General features: G+C 31.0%; 2 protein-coding genes across 2 annotated transcripts; both read left to right on the top strand.

Moving 5' to 3' along the window:
* Nucleotides 1–4,237: 4,237 nt before the first annotated feature.
* TRIADDRAFT_6342 (uncharacterized protein) lies at nucleotides 4,238–4,877 on the top strand (the record flags this gene model as incomplete). The annotated part of the gene is made up of 2 exons (XM_002112688.2): nucleotides 4,238–4,580; nucleotides 4,681–4,877. Coding segments are annotated over 2 exons (540 nt in total), but the record flags the coding sequence as incomplete, so codon positions are not given.
* Nucleotides 4,878–21,494: 16,617 nt separating this feature from the next.
* On the top strand, nucleotides 21,495–22,568 carry TRIADDRAFT_25957 (uncharacterized protein; the record flags this gene model as incomplete). Its single annotated transcript, XM_002112687.1, has 1 exon — nucleotides 21,495–22,568. The coding sequence occupies one exon, from the start codon at nucleotides 21,495–21,497 to the stop codon at nucleotides 22,566–22,568; it is 1,074 nt and encodes a 357-aa protein (XP_002112723.1).
* Nucleotides 22,569–22,893: the final 325 nt, after the last annotated feature.

The raw sequence follows: 22,893 nt of genomic DNA, 5'->3' as shown, positions 1-22,893 counted from the left end.
AAAAACCAAAAACTTTGAAATAAAAACAATTAAGGGAGATTGAAGATCAGAAATTAGTGGTTAGGGATCCATACTTAATGAAATTATAAAGAGCTACAGCTACTTAATGCTACAATCTTGATGAATCAATCCTTTCAACTAAGGCTAGGATAAAAATTGTCAAACTAGTGCTAATTTTAACCAATACTAATGAAATTAAAACCTATAGTTAGTTAAAATCACTGAGCTTGCCTTAGAGTTAGTTGCTTGGATGGTTAAGACTACTTTAGAGGAAAGAATCCCGCCAATCTTTGTATTGCAAACTTGGTTGTGACATAAAGGTATAGAAGAAACGGTTGTGCTCATATACAGTATACAGGCGGTACCATAATAAAGTTGGCTAATACATATTTATGTCCCTTAACATAACCCTCTTGTTGGGTGCTTTTAATAGAAAGCTCATGTCTTGCAGTTTACGTAATAGCGGAATATAAAGTTTATTGTGCCAATACACTCTAAGTATGCAGTATTCAGTAGGATAAAGAGGACGTTATTTGATTATTTTCCTTTGATTAATATCTACATTCAGAGATTTGTATCACTTACAGTCTCATCAAGGACTACTAAAGAAAGATCTCATTGATCTAGTTTTCATAGATTCGTCACTCTGCTTGTCTAAACCTATAATTGTGCTATTCTCAGTCAACTTATACCACCTCAATTATTCTCAGCTTCGTTTATGATAACTGTTTAATCCAGCTACCGCAGGTTATAACCGAACGGCAGACTAAGTATGCTACATCTAAAGGATCTACGTCAAAATCTCGACCAATATCTAGCAAACGAAAGACATCAGTACATTCAAACTATAGCTGGAGGCTAACACCAACCTTTTTTTTACTACGAATTTACTAAAAATAAATAAATGAAATCGTTTGGTAAGCTAAAAATAGGCGGCTCAATCAATTTAAGCTATATCTGACTGTTTTCTAAATACAAGCTAAATTTTCTTACCGTGTTTTTCCTTCTATCGTCCATAAAAAAATCTGAAACACAACTTACAGATATAATGCCGCTTATCATATTCTAATTTATTATAAATTTATTGTTGAGACTTATAAGTATTAATTGAAATGTTTTGCGGTAAATAATTTTCAATACAGTTTTTCGATATTGCAATGGATAGAACATTATATGGAAGATGGTTATATTATAACGAAAATTGTTATAAAAGTGTTCCCCTGCCTTATGATGAAGTTGGGAGGTAAATATTATTGATGGTACGTACTACATTAACATCATCAAGTTATAAGCTATACTAACATTTATTGTTGCAATAGCGCCAAATATAGGTGCTAATTTAATACCACAAACGAATTTTTTTGTTAACAAATCAGAAATGAGTCAATTTACATTGAAATTCTATTAGAACTAGATAATTGTGTTGAATTCCTAGGAAGCATAGGAAACGTTAAAAAGATCTTCATGAAGTACAGCTAAATCCTCTAACAGAAACTAGACGTAGATAAGAGATAAAACAATTTAAATACTTCAGTAATAAATTAAATTTTATTTTAAGCGACTACGACTGAGTTTACTTTTCCAGTGTATTATATCGCATGTAAATCTGAAACCAACGTAAGATAATTTTAAATGGTAAGCACGTAGTAGCTACACAAACTGTATCATACAGCAATAGACCGCACAAATAGTTTTATATTTAAAGGATATCAAAACCGATATCATAATAAGAATTCGGAAATATCAAAAATTTTCTATTTTTATGCTGTTCTTATACGCTATACCACTTTAATCGAAATAGCTAATGTTACTACGCATGATAGTGTATTTAAGCTGATCGGCTAGAAGAATATACGACCTAATTTTTATCATTAAATGAGAAAAGATAATTCAATATCCACGATTATTTCCTATTATAGAATGGTTGAGGCATTAAAGAAATGTGAAGAAAAGAGATCATTAGTTCTTCGATATTATTTCTATTACGTCATTGCCGCAAACAAAAATGGAAATAGCTCACTCGAACTTGAAGCTGCAAATTTTAATAAATTTAAGGTCTAAGTTATTTATTTAGAAAAAATCGTTGCTGATGCTTATGCTTCTTCTTCATTTCACCTTACTGACTGACCTTCTTTTTGGAATAAATCAATCCCATAACGATATCTTATTTCCTTATAACCTACACCGTACCTGTAAGTCTTTACAATATATTTGGTTAGATCTCTAGTTTAATATTTATTCTTAAATATGAAACATGTTCGCGTTAGCTAATTACAATTCTAAGCGAAGTGCTAAAATGTTTAGTACTACGAAATAGGTATCAAAGCTATTTCGCTTAAGAAAGGGTATTATAGCATGATCTGCTATCATGCTTTCGTAAAATAATATGAAAATAGTCCTTGTTTTATATTGATATGCGGTTTTGTCTTAGTGGTTAGATCAGTACGTATGGCAATTTTTTTTGGTTGAAGCTGCAATTTTGTAATCATATTGCGATAATAATTCTGAAACTATCCTGAATAACAAGATAGCAAACTGATTCCATTGCAACAAATGTAGCAAAAAATGGAACTGGATTTGCCATCAAAGTTGATCTTAGTGCATAAATTGTAGTATACATCTAGCATACCTCATCTATTAATGAGCGCTATCAGCCAATCAAGTATCCATACCAGCAAAATGGATGATTATAAGGGGTAGTAATGTATAGCACCGAAGTAACAGAATACAGGCTGCTTAATAAATATAAATTTATTGACAGGATTTCAACATAGATTGCCTGTATCTCAAATGAGACTGGGTTGCAGATTGGTTTAATGATAGGGCAAGCAGTGGAAAAAAATGAAATAATTATTAACAACTTGAATCCTATAATTGGCAATTTCGTTACTTACTGATATCCATTCTTGACTTTATATGATTTTAATTGTTAAGAGCAATGAGAAACTATCTACACCAAAGTAATCATCAAAGCGATATGTCTTTGCCGTAGTGTGAAATATGTGATATCAGTAGATGATACAGCAAGCGTTGCAGTAGTGATATACGTATACCACCGTAAATATTATAATTTAAATTATTTACCTCTAAATTTTTGCATATTTCTTTATAGATAATTATACAATTTTTGTAATATTATCTGTATACTTATCATTACTATTTGTGTAAATGTAAGATTATAGTAAATTGGCTGATTTTGCAATCAAGTTTGGGTTTATGATTTTGTGTATTAGTAGTCTTTCCTTTTATAAAAATCCTATATTAGCAGTTATTACAAATACACAATACTAATACATTAATGGCTTAAAAGGTATTAATATATCAGTATGCAGCTGCATAATTCCAGTCTTCTAGCAGAGTAAAAAGACCTGTATAAAAAAGAAAAATAGTCAAGTTTGATCAGTTTTAGCAACAAACAAAGAGTCGTTGGTTATCCCACTCCTTTTACCAAGAACTACCAGTAGAGTAAAAAGTACTTTTTAAAACATTCTACAAGCTCTGCCTCAACAAGAATATAAGCATACTTATACTATAAGCTTTCTGTACAATTAGTCATCATACTACTTGACCACCATTAATCATATAAATATTAGAATATATCCCGTACGGTAGTATTTTTATGACATCTTTGCAGGCAAACAGACATAACGATGACAACGACATATTATAGAGATTTTTCTTTCTACCTCTTTTGATATACAGACAGCCGGACATGGCCTGATGCAAAGTACTGTACAGAACTATCCACTGTAAAGGGTACAGTCACCTGTGGTCCATGATACTGTACGGTAAAGTACTGTAGGTACAGTACAGCCATGCAGGCGTTTTGCTTGTTGAATCCGGGATTCAAAATGGCTGGTTAAAGTGTGAACTAGTTTCTTTGAATTAATCTTGTATTGAGGTAGCTTATCGAACGTTTTCCTTTACGCTACTATAATAGAATAATCTCCATACATCATTGTAGGATAATGGCTGTTTAATTTGCTTTATTTCTTCTTCATGCGAAGATCACTGGCACAAAGACTGGGCTGAAGTTTCGCTTCTCGATCGTTGGATTTGGATGGGCAAGAAGAGTCAAGGTGTCGTTGTTAGTCCATACTTTCTCCCGTCAAAGACTAAATGTAGTAGTGATGGCGAAGGAAAGTCAACTTCTCGGAAAGGTAACACCAACTTGGCTATTGTCAAAGCGAAGAAGAAAACGCAGCGTTCTCGTACAGTAGCTGGTATGCCATTGGATGATGTGTTAAAGCTAAAATTGCCGGATTATCTAGCACAAAATCTAGACCTACTATTTGTAGGTATCAATCCTGGTGTTTGGTCCGCAGCCTACGGACACCACTATGGCAATCCTAGGAATCATTTTTGGCCCTGCCTTTCTGAATCTGGACTAATCAACCAAAAGCTGACTTGCGATAATGATGCTGATTGCCTCCAATTTGGCATTGGATTTACTAATATAGTTGACAGAACGACACCTAGCTACGCTGACTTATCCCGAACAGAAATTAAAGATGGAATCGATGGTTTATTAAACAAGATTATAGCATTTAAACCCCGAATTGTATGTTTTAATGGTAAAGGTTAGTTTATCTCGAAATTATATCCAGTATGCCGCTAAAGAGACCTCGTTCTTACGTTAGCTCGGTCCATCCAATAATTAATTGAATCACTATACTGTAGGTATTTATGAAATCTTTTCCGGATCGAAATGCAACTACGGATTGCAACCAGATAATGTAACGGTCTTGGGAAAGACACTAACTTGCAACATTTATGTCATGCCATCAACTTCACCACGAACAGCTTCATTTCCAACAGCAAAGGATAAAATTAAATTTTTTCAAGAGTTGAAAGACTTGCGTGACAACTGTAAATAAAATTATAAAAGTACACTACAGCCTTTACTACTATAGATTATACTATAAAATAGTAAAAACTAAAAAGTATTTGACAATTAATTAATTGTACTTTCATGCATTGTTACAAACAACAACTTAGTATGTACTCAAACTTTGCGCAGTAAAGGTCAAGATATTGTCTGACTTTTATTGCCTGCAGTATATGATTTGACTGACTGTTATGTTTGATACCATGGAAGAATACCTTGGATTGAATTCAGCAACTATGAATCTTAAAGACTTTATTTAGGAAGCACACGTCCAATTTTCTAGTAGTCTTCTTGTACAATTAGTGTAGTCCATTATTTGTAATAAAATGCAACATGTACTTTCATTGCAGTAGGCCTTAAATTAACTTAGTTGTTAAAAGATTGGGGAAAATCGTATTCAGTCTGAAATATGTTGATATTGTTAGAATGCAAGAGTGATGAAGAGCATCGAAATTCTACTTTATAAGCACAGCTTTCATTGTATTCCTTTAGATAAAATAATGAGATTATGGATGGTCAACTATGGATATTATTATTTCCATCTATACTATTATATTATTATACTACAAAATCGTACTCTGACTAGAGATCATTTATAGCGTCTTTTATAAGCCAAGGAATTATTCAATATAGCAGCTCTTTCAGAGGACATTATTAATATTTGTCAAGTCATAGCGTAATAGTAATTACGAAAATAAATATCAATTCTTTATTATAATTATGAATAAAAGTTAAAATATGTCGTACAGTACGTGCAATAATTAGGAATTATTCACATCAATCATCCATGATGGTCTCGATGGAATGATTCAATAAATGTAATTCACGTATAGAAAGGACTTATTTTAGACGAAGCTAATCTGCAGTTCTGTTTACTTTCAAAGATTTATTTTATATCTCGTTGACAAACTAATACCCGGATGCTCGTTAATTATTTGATGTGGATTAATCGTTATGTATTGTGGCATCTTTAACAGCATTAGAACAAATTAGAATTATTAATACGTACTCGTAAATGTAAAGCCTGAAGCCAATAAAAAGATTTTATGGAACATAAATCTTAATATTTTCGAGTACCCTTAAAGACAATCATTCACAATAGTAAACTCTCGACATTCGTACTCTATTAAAAACCAAATGCACAGATGCCTATCTGTATACAATCAAAGGAGTTTGTGAATTACTTTGACTTAAACTGATCATTCATTAAGATTAATCGGATGCCCCTATTTTTACTATACTAAATCGCTCCTGTTAAAAAATATTAAATGGAAGTCTGTTTCTAAATAAATTACGCGGGACCTTTTTTCGAAAATACAGGCATCCATTTATCATATCTTCAGTATCCAGAATTACTTACTGTAACATTTGAGTTAATCGTTACGCTAGAGTGGCTCAAGTATCTTTTAAACAGAAAATTAGATTAAAGAATGTTTACCGATGACTTTCTAGTAATCTTTTTGATTGATATCATTCTACCGATCAAAAGTATTAAAATTAACAACTACGACTAAGGATGATGATCATTCGGTAACTTCCTCGTAGTAAATTTCATGAAGGCGAAATGGATATCCATATTCCAGGAGTAAATGTACTGGTATAAACTTGCCAATAAACTCATATGTGGGTGTCACAAACCGGAATTGCTTGTGGCAAGGAAACGCAAGATAAAAGTCCTTAAGCAAACTTATAACTTAAACGCCCTTTTTATTTTACGTAAAGACGACTTATATACCGTGCATTTGTACAGCATACAGTACATTACAGTACAGTACAGTACTGTACACAGTACACGATATAAAGTTACTGAACCTCTGACAGGTCTACACGGTACGGTATAAAGTTACTGAATCTCTGTTAAATGAGCACATTATCGTAAACCGTCAGTAAAGCGACGGGAGTTTGCACTAGTAACAATAACAAGAACAACTTCGATACCTCATTACACATGATTACGATTAAGAGATAGTATAAGATTATTCTATTAAGTCATAGTAATCATTATTACATATTACCGATACTGTCAAACAATCCATTTAACATAATATGGTCATATATCGACAATAATTAGTAAACAACAACATCAAGTTATCATCAGTTCTACCATATTAGCTAAGATTACGTAAATCTATTCAAATGGTGAGATAACACCGTAACAGTGGGCTATTTATTTGTAGTGTTCTGGAGTAATAGCTACTGTATCCTTGTTAGTAAGAAAAGGATTTGATTTATTCATCAATAGATTAACGGTGATCTTTGTAGAAAGTAAATAAATTGCTTTCAATTAATGGATTAAGCGTCTGAAATCGACTAAAACAGGATTTGGAGAAGGGATGATTAGTTATTTAAAAAAGAGTGCATAAATTAAGAAAACAACTAAAAGAATCAATTCTATTAAGATGATTGAAAGCTTTCTTAAAGCAAGCACTTATTAAAAACAACTAAGTGCATTTTTAAATATTAAGTAAAATCGAGGTTTATAGAAAATATAATTCTAGACTTCATGCAATGCAGCCTCGAGTTAGCTTAAGGCCAGAATTATAAGATTGTATGAAATAGCCCAAGTTATACCATTGGTTATAAGTTTTTATTGGTATCTTCACTATTTTTAGGTGATATTTATGGCAGATAGTATAACCAACTTAATATAATTCATACGTTTATTTGAAATAGGCGAGACAATTGTAGACTGAAGGTAGATAGTCTTCGACAGATTTAGGTGAGCCAATTTTACGTAATAAAGTGAAATTTACCTGCAACACTAGTTCTAGTTTTAATATTTTGAATACACTTTATTGCACTTTATAAACTGTTTATTAATAGAATCTAATTGGATACTTCACTAAATGAGTATTTTACTGCGTTTGATTTCGTTTTGTCTTAAGTTCTTGAATACTTAATGTTATTACTTATATTACCATATATTAAGCATCATTAGCGGCGGAGAATAGTGTTAGGTTTTGTTTACCCAACTCCGCAACGATAGCTTCTCAAAATGTAAACTTGAATAAAAGGGATTTACGAATACTTTGAGTTAATCGTTCACTTAAAAACGGTAGTGTTCATCTGTATTCAAGTGAAATGATGATACCAGTACATCTCGAGTATATTTCCAATAGGATTAATAATTAATTATACAGAAAATATAATAATATCTCCTTTTCTACTTTACACATCAGTAATTTGTTCCTCATTCCTAATGAGCCCTATTATCTTGGCAGAAAGAAGATAGAGTGAAGTTGTTTACCGAGAATTAAAAGATAGATTTTTGTCAGTGCGATACAAAATTGCTAAATTGCAATTATAAAGTTCATCAGCAAAGTAACCGAAGCAGCATTAAATACTTCATTTAGAATGAAGATTATGAAGTATTTCGGCCAAAACGTGTTATCTATTGCACATATAGTATTAGCTAGTGATAAATTCAATCTAATTTAATACCTTGACTTGAATAAACAGATTTCACGGCTAATAATTGTGTATTAATCTTTTAATTGTGATCAATCCCACGAATACAGTCAATAGTGTTCATATGCCATTGTACGGATAGTTATAATTATAGCTATTTTTTGGTAAATCAGCAAATAATCTGTATAATAGCACCATTCGCATTAATTAAAACAACAAGAAAGTGCATTAATTCGTACCTTATCAAACACAATTTATTACACGAATGAGTAGTTCAACGTATTTTTCACTCTTAACTATCTTAAGAGAGATTCTTACACGAGTTCCTTATTATATGTTTAATAAAAGATATCCAAGCAAGCATAAATATTTAATCAGGAGCAAATTCTGACTGCAGCCGTCTGTCGCGGTACGCCATTACTAATTAAGTAACTGTTGATTAATGAATGCTTATGAATAGATAAGATAAGGTTATGTGCTATGTTTAATGCGTTTGTAGCTGATAATAGGACGGTAGAAATGAGATAGAAATATAAGTTGTTAACAGTTAATTTACTGTAGGTTCGTAAGGTGTGTTAATCTCTAAAAATTGAGCCGTATATGAACAAAGGTTAAGCGTCTTAACACCTGATAGCTTGTAGCTATCTAAGTCTGAGAATATCGACATGTATATTTAGTAATGGTATTATACTAATTAATGTAACTTGTGAAGTATGAATTCTCACTCGTTAATATTGGAATTCACTGTAGAAACCTATTTAAGCGCGTGTGTTTGTAGAATAAAGTTAGTAATTGCTCAAGAACGGCAAGACTCATATCGTGAAGAATAGTGTAATAATTAGTCAGTTTTCTGTGGAGATCAGCCGAGAAATCGAGTTCTCAAATACTTCTCTCATGGAAACTGAAAGTACTAGGAGAAATAGCCCAAGTTTTAAGTAACTACACTAGAGTTCTTTACTTTCCTTTGCCACAAGTGAGGGTTGTGACACCGTTGTACTTATTGGACATAAGATTATTAATTAATGTAATCTAAAATGAATGAAGTTCTTGAACATCGACAGAACAGGAACTTTCTAAATATTTTTCTAATTATAATTAAAGAAATAGGAAAACTATCCAATCACTTGTTTTGGCGTCTACTATTTTAGCTTTTAGTAACTTGAAGATTCAGACTGTAGCAATTATTATTACATAGCTGTGTACCTGTTTCTACAATTTAGCAGCAATGATTGATAAGTCATGCCGACCCAGTTAATTTTGCCATTGGATAATAGCATCATTTACCTATCGAAATATTCTTTGATCGAGCCATTTACCTAACTGACGCCATGGCGACTATTCAAGAGACATTATAAAGCTATTCTTATTAGTGGTTATGGTATTGTTGAGTGATAATTATAGGGTATTTGCAAAGCCAGAACTCCTAGTGAAAAAGATTTATAGAAAGCATGCCTACCATCCAATAATAAGAAAGATAAGCATCAAGAAACTCATAGCCATTCAATTATAGTCACTAATGCTATATTAAAACCGCCTTATTGCCATGATTTGATAACAACATTGGATTCACCTGGAATAGTGAATATATTATATTTTAAAAGCTACTTATTATATTGTTATCATACTCTGATACATATAATATTAATGTCCTGGTGAAAATACAATTAAGCACTGCGATTTAAGTTTACCTCATGATGCAGCTTACATTGCTGATTTGAGTAGACCAAAATGACTTGCATAGTCTAATTTCGTCATAAGAAGATCAACTATATAGCGTTGAATCATTTAACAATAAATCGAAAGCAATTATGACCCTTCAATTCATACTGCAATAAGATTACAAAAGCCTGCATTCTTAGTAAAAAATAATGGCTACCATTCACAGCTATCTACAAAAAATACGAAAGTAATCTTAATGAAGACAAAATGTTAACCTGTTTTTCCTTGTAAAGCATCATTAATTTAAGGTGGAGTACTGACTATAAGTACATTCCTAATGAGCCATGAACGTCCATACTTTAATGCGAGAGTACAGGGTATATAAATGAACTATTTAGAGCAGTAGCACTTCAATTCATCGTTATCTTATAGAAAGGACATTGCAGGATAATATTTCTTAAGGAAAAACATATTTTTGAAATTCTTTCAGTAATACTGATATAGGCATCATGTCTTTAAATTCTCGACTATGCATCTTCGCAATTTTGGCACAACTTCTGGTTATATCGATGGCAGCAGTGGTTGAACCAGAAGGATCCCAACGGAATTATGATTTTACCGATAGTGAAAAACCAGTCGAAGATATACCACATGTGAAATGGAATGAAGTAAAGCGCGGCTTCGGGTCACAAGAAAGGTAGTCAGAAGTACAAGGATGATGCACCTATTTGACAATGTTTCTTTCATATTTCATTACTTAAGTATACTGGTCTTTATTTTTCTTATCAAAGTGATGAGGACGAAGATGAATATAGCGCTGAAATTGAAAAAGAAAACCGTGAGCCAGAAACAACAGAAAATAAAGAAGCTGAAATGAATGATGAAGTTGAGAACTTCGGAGAAGATCTAAGTGATAGTGAAAATAAGCATCAGGAAGACCTTCTAATTGGGGTAAATTAAGAGTTTGATTAGATACTTTATGTAGGCATGATATTTGCGACGCAGAATAAGGATATTACTTTTTGTTATATTTTTATACAACAATTATTCCATCTTATTGCTGTATAATCTATTTCATTGCGTCTATGATTCCAACTGTAATAATTTATGACCATAATTTATTATTTTCTAAAGGAATCAAATTTATACTGTACGTTCAAGATATTCATTAAATATCTATTTCTTAAGCGGAAATATTACCGTTAATCGGGCCTCAATTCCTTTTATTTTCGCTACAGGCAAAGGATTTGTCTAGAATGTTTGGGCGAAGAAAGTGTGCTAGTTATCAGCAAGAACTGAGAACTTACCGTAAATATCGGAGAATGCTCTATCTTGCACGAAAAAATATATCCAAATTTACCAAAGAACGAAATGAAAATTATGCACTATATAAGTCTTATCATAATTTAAGAACCAGATTCTGTACAGGAACCGTAACTACAGGCACGCAATCTTTGTGCGATGAAATCTTGTCTATATACACAGCCAGTTTGAATGGCTATAATACTGCCAAATCCAAAATAGCTACGGGAAGAAAAAATTCTAGAATATACACTAGAAAGTTAGAGAAAGCTTTCGTAGCTTTATCTAGGTGCATGAGATATTAACATGGTGCCGTTCTCTTTATTTATTCAGTATTAATTTGGTCATTGCTAACTAGAATTTAAAGTGTTGTGACGCTGCAATTTAGTTGATTAATCCTCAGATTGAACCATTTTTAATAGCTCAAGCAAGACATTATAATTCAGTGCGCAATTTATAATATTTGGCTTCTACTTAATATCATGAATAAACAAACTATCTTACAGTCCTAGTTTTCTTCAGTAAATTGTTATTAGTAAATTTTAAAATGAAAACGGGCACATTTTTAAGCAATAGAGAATAATCTCTTATGCTAATAATTTATTGTCCTTAGCCATACGAATTAACTTACTATCACTACAACGAAACCATTTGTTAGATATGCGGCTCCATTCACTGTATTGCCAAATCATTGAATAAAAGTTAGCATTCGTATTGCATAATGAGTAAAAATTTATTGATTATTTTGGTCATATCATGAGTTTTAAAATCTAATTGTTGGTGTCATCATTAAACATGGCTATTAGTCCATTTTAATAAAATCTTTTGACGCTATGATAACATATCACATTATTTCGGTAATGGTGCCCAACACTTTTCGAACACAAGGGATGACAGATTTATATGTAATGAAAAAATTTATATTATCACGATGGAATTTTTTCTTTAAACCTTTAAATTTATGAAAATAAAAGTTAAATAGACTTAGGCATAATTCATGACGTAGCAAGCAAGTATAGCTATGTTTGAATATTTTTATATAGTTAGATCTAAAGAAGAATTTTGCTCAAGTTTCAGCTGCATGAATATCATCAATTGTACTTAACATAATCTTTACAGCGATTTGTAAATTAAATACTTATGGCATGCCTATTCAATGGTTCTACTTTATGACAAATTAATATCACTTTATTTCATTGATATGCTTCAGAATAGCTATAGAATTAGATTATAAATTAATGTAGACGGAAAGAGATGACTAACTTGAAATTACTGTCTCTACGAATTGATTGAATGAGGCAAATATAATGTAAAAAACGATCCTTTGTATTACAAAGTTCAGTTTTTGTGAGAGTAACAGTTAAATACAAGAAAATAACTATTTCAAAGGTTATGCTTACATATTGTCTAAAATGGCACCACTGCTACCATAGTAAACACATACGCGTAAACACCTATCCATTAACTAGCTCAGTTTCGATTTTACCTGGGAGAGAATGTATTTTTGAGCAAAAATTGCGCAAATTAAACTATTTTTCGGGAAACGGTCGATATGGAGTGACCGATTTCGCATACGGTCACGTTCAGATATACAACAAATGACAGGATTAAATTCCATATATCAATATCGGTTACTAAGAATCATGAATCAATCAACCATTTTAAGCGGTTTTATTAGCATTGGTACAATTTGAAATATTTTTAAAGTATTAGGAAAGCTGCAGTAAGAACGGTTGAGTCGTAACAAATCGAGTCGATTGATTATATTAACAGCGAATATCAATTAAATAAATTTGCGTTAAAGCGTCAGCGAATATGACAGTAAACGAAATTCATTACAAAAATACGTGTTAAATGAATGAATTTATCCAAACTGCTCGATATGTAGACCAGCTCGAAATCACTTTACAAAAATTAAGTCTGAGTAGTAGTAAAGACAAAAATATTTTAAAAGCTACATTCGATAGGTCTTTGTAGCGATTTTAGCTAATTACAGTAGTTTTGTGTAGGTAATACACTGATAGTAGGTGTAAAGAACTGTAAGTCTTAATAAAGTAAGTGTTGATAAGGCTAGTATGATGAAACGACAAAGATTTAGTATGCGCTATATAAGGCCGTAGCTGATAGCCATACTAATTAAGGTTATTAAGTAATGTACTAATGTGATTGATGCCTCCTGTGTAGAGGAGCAATTGATGATAATTTGTATAAGTTGTATAGAACTGTTATCGTGGAGGCTAAGTCAATTATCCGGTTTATCTTAGCTATTTTCGACTGTTATTATGAGGAGAAGAAATTAGAATTCATCTACGACGGACGATACACGGACGTTAATAAACTTAGTTGTTATAAGTCAATTATACGATGTTGACTATTTTGTGCCACATTAGGGATTTGCTCGATTTTAACAATTCAGAATTTTGAATTGACAGATTACGAATCTAGGAATAACAACCCGTACACTACAGTCTTTGATTAAACTATCATTATTAAAAGAGCTTTTATAACACTAACATATTGTCTCCAGTTCTACATAGAGTAAATTCTATGTTTAACTTCCATAATGAAAAATATTCTTTTATAAAGTTATTGTAAAGCCACGATAAATAATGACAGTTAGTATAAACAATTAACACATACCGAAGCTACCTCTGCAATTACATCACCCATATCTAGTACTGATCACCGATCACATTATCATCATATAATTTATTGCTTTAAGATATTTTAATCCGTCTTTAAGGTAATACAAAATAATAAAGGAAAAAATTATTTGACTAGCCTACTAAATTATCATTTTTCAATAATATATAACCTATATTGAACCAGTTTGTCACAAAACAGCTTTGCAACAAGATAACGCAATATACGATCAATAAGTCAATTCCTTGAACCACGTATCAAGGAACGATATCTGCACTATCACAAACACTTTTGCTCTACTAGCAGACTACACAAAGACTTAAACGCCTCGTATTTTACGTTAAACACTAAGTTGGAGAAATTCTCTTTATTTCACGATATACTGCATTTATATACTGTTCCTCAATAGTTCATGAGTCATAGTTAATACAATTAACCTCGGAATCATTTACTGAATTAGATATTAATTATAGCTACTGCTCCCTTAATGCAGACAACAGTATTTACAAACATAGACATGTAATGACTAATACAGAATAGTCAGATTACGATATGTCCTATCACGGAATATTTCCATGATAATTTACAATCTAGCATAAGTAAATTACAATCACAATGATTCGAACTGTAAGTAGATGATTTGCATTCCCTATTATAACTATTAATTTCAGTATGTGTATAAGTGTCACTGTCATAAAACGTCAGTGCTATATTAAAATACAGTATATCCAAATTAGAAGTTAACTAAATAAGGATAGTCTAATAGAATTATCCTAACATTGATATTTCTGCTGTAATACAGTATATAACACTGTAACACAGTTATAGAAGCGCATTGCTAGTTGTTCACAGATAATGATGCCTAGATCTAATTCCTGAAAGAAATTCGAAAAGAAACGTATAAACGATATAATACTCTCGTTAATTTGATCTTAATATATAAAGCACTAATGAGTGATTTCATATTTTATTTTAAATAGGCATGTAAACTATTCGTGCGTAATAACAGGATAAAATTGAGAACTAAGAAGAGTAGACAAAATCGAAAATGAGTAATAAAATGCCTAGCTATTATCTTGGCCTTACTTCCTGTAAATAGCATTATTTTAGGACAAGGTCACCTCTATTCTAAATCGCAAATATACTTTTAATTTTGAATTATGAAAGATGAAAGAAACATAATGAATTACTATGTCACGGTACCTTTTTGCCGTGATGAGTTAGAAGTGTTATGGTGTTTGTTAGTAAGGTGTTTTGATGATCAACTGTCCTTAGTTATTTTGTATGTATTCGAATATGAGGATAGACTAGGGAAATATAAATATTGATGCTGTGCAACCTTTGTGTTAGAGAGTTGTTTATGCTGACACGATTTGTAGTCGTGTTGTAAGATTATTACTGGATAGGTTATGGTTGTGAAATCTCCTACGTGAGATTAATGTAAATAGTAAATATCTTAGAAAGTATATAAAGGCTAACTATGATGTAATGTGGACGAGGAGAAAGGCATAGAAGAGAATAAACTGTAGTGATAGTTATCTGTTCAAAAGCCTAGGCTTAACTACTTGTGTAATCAAGTAACCTAGTGACGGTCAAAGAAGTGTAGTCCCACACCCGAGAAGTTGGTATTCTAATAGGAAGCGTAGTTCCAGTAGCACTTGTTCAGTGTCGGGATTGTACCGTACTTAGCTAAGTTTTACACGATAAGTAGAGATACTATGCCACAAAAACGTGATTGTGACATACTAGTAAACATCATGCCTGGGAAACTTTATTTATTGACATTCGATTACGGTGAAAGTATTTAAATCGGCCTTTAATGGTGATCATAAATCTATAATTTAGACTATTTTTCGTCTTTTTAATTCATTTAACTGTAGTAATTACACGAAGACTATATTGTAAATTAATTCTGTGGTGAAAGAAGCAGGAACGCTATATTATTGTTAATCAAGGTACCTTTATAATATTTTTTGGATATGATACAGTTAATATCATCATATTTCATTGTATGCGAGTATTTATCAAAGATATAACTGCATTATTTTACTGTTTCTGTTACTTCATTTTATATTCGCTATGATGAATCTCTAATATGTTTACCTATACTATAATTTCTTATAATTACTAATCTAACTGTAAGATACAGTTATTAGTTTTTTTCCGGTAGAAGGATGAGCAATTAATAATAGTTGACACTCTTATAGAGTTATTTTTAAATTTAAATAGTGTACTTTTTCAATTTTATAGCTGCCTATTGCAATATTATTGTCCTTTACATTTGAAATATCAAGAATTTCTGCAGTAGGAGCAGATAATTGAATAAATTAGTTACAAAAAGGAAATGTCAATAATTACTGTTGTTAACATCAAAGCAATTCTTAAAGTATTCTTCTTCATCTATTCATTCTCCCTATAAGACTGCAATAAAGGAAGATGGGTGCTTACTAGATAGCTAATTGTAAACATTTTTTAGAATTCTTAAGTACATAACCATAGCGAATTTATCGATTTTAGGTGTTATCAATATCAAATTTCGTTAAATAATTATATGTAACTATGATAAAATCCAATCACGAAAATTCCCAAGTAGTAGAAAATTAGAACTTTATTAGATCTAATGCAAAGGCTAGCTGCACACAGCTCTACTCTAGCCAAATACAACTATTGAAGAACTTCTAGAGCGAACGAACTGAATAGTCTAAAGTTGCCAGCGTATATTCATTTTATACCAGTCACAGCCACAATCAGCATAGCGTTATTCTACTTTAATTTACGCATAGTCAAATTATTATTAGTGGCAACATTTTACAGCGGACCATCATTAATCCGATTTGGGAACAAGTACAATATTTTCGTAGATATTATTCTTGGCAGTCAAAGTACGGTAAACTAAGCATATCCTAATATATGGATTACAGTTCTATTCTTACCTCTAGCCTTAATAGTAACTCAACATCTTGCTATATATAGTCATCTATACTATAGCATAGAATCTACCACTGCAGTCCATAGTAGCGAGCTACCAAATACATCTTAAGATAAATATAGAAAGTCGTGCTTTCGTACATCTTACTAACATGGCTAAAAGTCTACGATCACAATACTAAGTTTCGTTACAGTAATCAATGCAGCATACTGTAGATATAGCATTTAATTCTTAAGATAAATAACACTCATACGAACAAAAAATTCTTTATGCCTATGATTCTGTTCAGTAAATGAATCCATAATTTTATTTGCTTTATTATTTGAAATCGTGCTACTAATAAATCAACAAACTAAGAAGAGAATAGTTCTATGAAAGTGAAGTAATAAAGATAATAGATATCGATCTTCATTTTTCATTTTTAGGTCAATACAACAATGCTCTAGTAAACTAATGACTCCATTATATAATTTGAGCTATAAATTTGAATATCATACATATCTAGTAGTATCAAAGTTAAACTACTGAAATGTAGTCTAATCATATTATAGTTTAAACATTTGGTGAAATGTAAAAATTGTATTTTACTTGCATAAATTTACGTAATCAGTTAATCTTATATTGAAATCTCATAGCTGATGCGTATCTAAGCTAGTGTCTTATGAGACTGCTTGGTAATTACGAGCAGTTTATAATTTTTCAAGTTAAAATTTAATTTTATACCTACAGTCATTGATCGTTATGAATTAGGAGTACTAGTGCAAACTCCCGTCACTTTGCTGACGGTTTACGATAATGTGCTCATTTAACAGATAGTATTACCATTTGATAGACCTGTCAGAGGTTCAGTAACTTTTTACCGTTATCCGTGTACTGTATGCTGTACAAAAGTACTGTACTGTACAGTCCGTGTATTTAAATTCAATTTATGTAGCTTTACTACTTTTCTGTTATTTTAAGTAAGATGATCGCAATAAAAGTTAATTTATACCACCATGGGTGTCAAAATTTGTGGAGTAATAGTGCCAATTAAAAAGATTTCGCGTAAATTTAAAACTATATTTTGCTAGTCTATCCTGGTTTTAATTCGTCTTTTCTCCCCATAACTTTGTATTCCTGTTATTCAATTATCCAACTACCATTAATTTACCTATATTTTTTGCGTATAGTCAAGCGTATCAACGTTTAAGAAGAGAAATAATATCAAGATATAATTTAATAATGGCATCGTCATAGTTCTTTTTATTTAAGTTTTAATACCTATTGATGGAAGTACATAACGCTTATCATTATATTATCTCACTAGGCACGTATTAAGCACTGGCGATTTAATGTAATGCTTGTCTGTCTTTATTGTATTACTTGTTATAAAAACATTATTCACCAAATACTTACTCTTTTATCGCCTATGCGTAGAGTAAAAGGCGTTTACTACTGTATACACTTGTCACGGTACGAACTACCGTGAAGAAATAGCTATCTAAATTTGGTTAATATATTATAGTGATAATATATTACAATTAGTTACTTACAATAAGAATTATTCTAATTATAAATATGTTACAGTGATGTACTGCAATGTGCTCTGAAATAATTCTGTGAATGGACATATTGTAGTCCGACTGTGAAAAACTAGTTAGTAGATGTTCTCACCTAAGTATTTTTATAAGATGACTTGTGAATGTTAGCTGCTGTAGAAGGGTATATAAGCCCGTCAGATAGTTGAATAACGCAGTTCTCAATTGTCTAGTTGTTTTAACGTAGAATCAAAGGCGTCTAAATTCTTGTGAGGTAGTTAAGGGATACTGAATTCCGGAAGACTATAGTAACTTAGAGATTTTTTTTACGTTATCCTTGTCACGAAGCTGGTTTGTGACAACACTGGAGTAGCTGTAATTATGCTAATACTGTACTTCTATAGCTGCTAAAGATGTCGCGGCATTTGCAATTAAATAGTACGTTGTTTAACGAGATTTAATTTAAGCAATGAGGTATAGCTCTTTACGAAATAGACATGTATTCTTATAATTACTGGAATAAATTTGATTTTTATATTAATAGTTACTCTAAAATTTTGGATTAAGTTTATTGGTTGGAGGCGCTATTGACACTTGAGATTGAGATCTAATGATTCAAGTAAATCAATCATTTAGTGTCTGAATGAAAAGTGTAAATAACTCTTCATTTAACGACCACAATGATAAAAGCAAAGGTTAATATAAATCAGAATTATGGTATCTTACAGATTACTAATTTACTAACTTCAAATAAAAAGTGCAGATTCTTTTGTAGAAGCTATATTTATTATTTAGACCAAGCTAAAGTATAAGGTATATGAAAATACGACTTATTGAATCTATTTATTGCCTGAGTCCTTGAAAGTACGAATTAATTTTACTACAATATATATAATGTTAGTCTTAAGATCCATTCTACAGGCTGGAGATTTTCAACCAAAAAGATGCTTTTGAAAGAATAAATTAAATATTGCAATGGTAAGTGAAATCATAACAATAGCCTGAAATTTTATCATTTCTATATTTTACAGGCAAATGTATTACTTTGAACTAAATAGCTTCCAAATTAATTCTGGAATAAAGGTTAAATTAAAAGAAAATCTGCTATTTATATCACTTCACAGTTATGCTATTCTGTCTTACAAGATTAATTAATAATCAACATTGCATTGGTACATTGGATGTTTTCTTGTTGTAGCAATGGAACGTATCTTTAATAACTTTCAGCATCATGATTTATAAATTCGCGAGTATATACTAGAAATCTGAATCAGAAATTTACAATGAATGCAGTGATAATAAATCCATATTGAACTATCCTTCATTATATTACGGGTTGTAAAGTACTTGATAAATTCTCAATATGCTGTGCACTACAATACATCCATTCGTATGGCTAATGAGCAAAATTCATGCATTGATTGCTTAAGAATTGAATTTTTCACTTTTTTATATTTTCCTTTCAATTTTCGATGCAAATAACACTATTAAAAAGTGAAGAATGGCATTCAATATGAGTTATTAGATTTTAAATTTAAAATATCTTTGTAAAATGATAATTTGATTAAATTGCTATTCAAATTCCGTTCGATATTCATTTATGCTTTTTAATGTTCTATTGGAATGATTTACGCCCAGCTATGAAGCTAAAAGAATAACACAATATCTTATTTTCATTACAGGTAGATATCAACGACCTTTAACTTTCAACTGTTATGCGTTCAAAATTTATTTAATTTTATAGATTGGAGCAACTTTTTTCAGTTTGACATCCTGATCGTTTTAAACAATCAATTTTAATGAGTATTATTAGAAACAGTAAATTAAAATTTCATGGATTATGAAAATGCGAAATAAACTGCTGGAAATTTTGCTTAGACATGAATAATATATATGTTATATATACAATATATATATTTATAATTATCATTCATTAATTATATTTTTATCGCATATTACTTACAGAAGACTGGTTTACTTAACTTAAAGATTAAGACCGAAGCAGTATTGTGACTAAACTATTCTTTGATTACGGCGATTATAAACACTTATAGCAAATTCTTACATACTGATTAATGTTAGTTTCCTTTTATGATAAATATCGTAAAATCATGAGTGCTCATAGTACAGAAGTTAACTAACTTTAGATAACCGAAATATACAGTTTGATCATACAGAATGATGAGATAGTAACGAAACAGCTAGCCTACTCTAATTTTCGTTCCTTTTATTAATTTTATAAATATCTATAAATATTTAACATGCGACTGCGCATAACAATATTATTTTATGGATTACGGGTATAACATCGCTTTTATTCATCTTTACATCCTGGATATTCTTGGACTAGTCTAAATAAAGTCATTGTTTTGCAATTAATTTCAAGAAATAGACTGTTGATCATAGGCTTGCGCTGCATACGTCATGTAGCGGATGCAGGATTCTATTCAAATATCTTTAGACTTTACAATTTGTCCTATTAGACTTCAATACTTTCTACTATTATCTTCATTTGTCCTTGCTATTATGATGCATTAAACTGCATTACTACTATGCGATAATAGTTATTTTCCCTCTTTTTGCCACTAACTAGGTATTTATTGTTTCTTTTCTATAGGTAAGATCATTTTATTCATAATAGAAGCGATTTCTGCTGTTACAATAGGAATAACTAAAACGCTCACGTCATTTTTAGTCGATCAATTATTCTAATGGAAAATAAGCCCTCAATATATTGTACCTTTGTGAAAGTAAAGGTATTATTGTGTACCCATTCATGATTTTATTTCTTTTACCGGGTGACAGATTATAATATCTATGAATACAACCCTCCGCAGACATAATGTAATAGAATCTCTGTATCAGTGACGAAGCAACATTTAAAATAATTTATCCTCCTGATCAATTTGATTTTCCATTTTAGACTAACTAATTTATACATCCAATCAATAAGCTAAAGGAGAAAAGCCAAAACCACTAAGCGAACGATTTTCAATCCGCTGTTCTCTCTGAGTATTTATTATAACTCATATCATTTAGATTTTAACATATTTTAATCCAAGAATTTGACTAAAGCATGATAGAAAAGAAATATTAAGACATCGAATCCAACGTGAATACCAGCATGAATAACCTAAGTCGACCAACTATGGATATTAATTCATCGTATGATAAAATTTCCCACGACTACTCCTTCAATAACTCCGATGACACTGACTTAGCTATTTTATTACCTATTTTAGTAACTTTTATCGCTATTATCATGACTACTGCAATGGCTGGCAATCTCTATATCTTTTATGCCATTTATAGATGCCGTAGCTTGCACAAAACATCGTCGTTTTTGATTGCAAATTTGGCCGTTGCAGACATATTAACAGCAATAATTGTTTTACCACCTATGGCCTATTCGGCTATTCAAGGTAAAATGCTATTTAATGATACATTTTGTCAAATATCAGCATACATTAATTATATCATATTTGGAGCTTCATTAAATACCAGCATTACCATCACGATGGATCGATTTGTAGCAGTACTTTGGCCTTTCCGATATGAGCGTATAACAACACCATCTAGGACAGCTTTTATGATTAGTACGTCATGGCTATTTCCATCAATTGTAGCTATGCTACCCTTATTATCATTACAACGTTATGGTTTAGGACGATATAGGTATACAAATAGTACTTATTACTGTGGTATTGACTTACACGATTATCAAGATAATTACCTATTTAATGTAATTTCAGCCGCATCAATTTTAAATAGCGTAGCTGTGGTAGCTATTGCTTATCTCTTTATTTTTCGCGTTGCATATAAGAAATGGGTAAAAAGTCAACAAAAATCGATAGATATTAAAGGAAACAAAGAAGCAAGTTTGCTTAGAACAGTACGTACAACGGCTTTAATTGTTGGTACTAATATCTTATGTTGGTTACCCGCAGTTATACAAGTTCTCATATATACCATTAATCCTCCTAATCAACTTGCTAACAAAGTGGATGTTTTAGGTATCATTTTCGTATGGCTACCATATACAAATTGTGCTGTTAATCCAATTATTTATATCTCTTCTAACTCTCGGTTACGCAACCTAGTGATTAAGCAATGGGAATATTATCGAAGAAATATAATGTGTTTTAAATTCTGCCATCCTCGCAATAAAAATGTAATTGGTCCATGGTTGACATCAGAACCATCGAATTCCTTTCATTTATAGCAGTTCCAATAATCATAAATATGATTAATATTAATAATTCTCGTAATCTCGAAGTTCATTTAATTATATTAATACCCGAGTAAATTCGATTTTTGATTTATCTTTAAGAGTAAAACTATAATAGCCAAGAATATATCGCTGATCAGTTATTCAATTTGAATGCAGAATATATTTTGAGAATATTGAGATCGATTCGATACAGTAATTTATGAAAAGAAAGAATTACATTAGTAATTAAGATGAATATTCGGTATCAAATTTTGTTTATTTATATTTATTTAACTAAAGAATTAAATCATTTATAATAGATCTAGCAAAGTACCGA

Source organism: Trichoplax adhaerens, genomic scaffold (assembly GCF_000150275.1).
Source record: "Trichoplax adhaerens TRIADscaffold_5 genomic scaffold, whole genome shotgun sequence".
NCBI lineage: Eukaryota > Metazoa > Placozoa > Uniplacotomia > Trichoplacea > Trichoplacidae > Trichoplax > Trichoplax adhaerens.
Note: the sequence above shows the minus strand (reverse complement) of the source record. Positions and strands in the feature narration are given on the sequence as shown.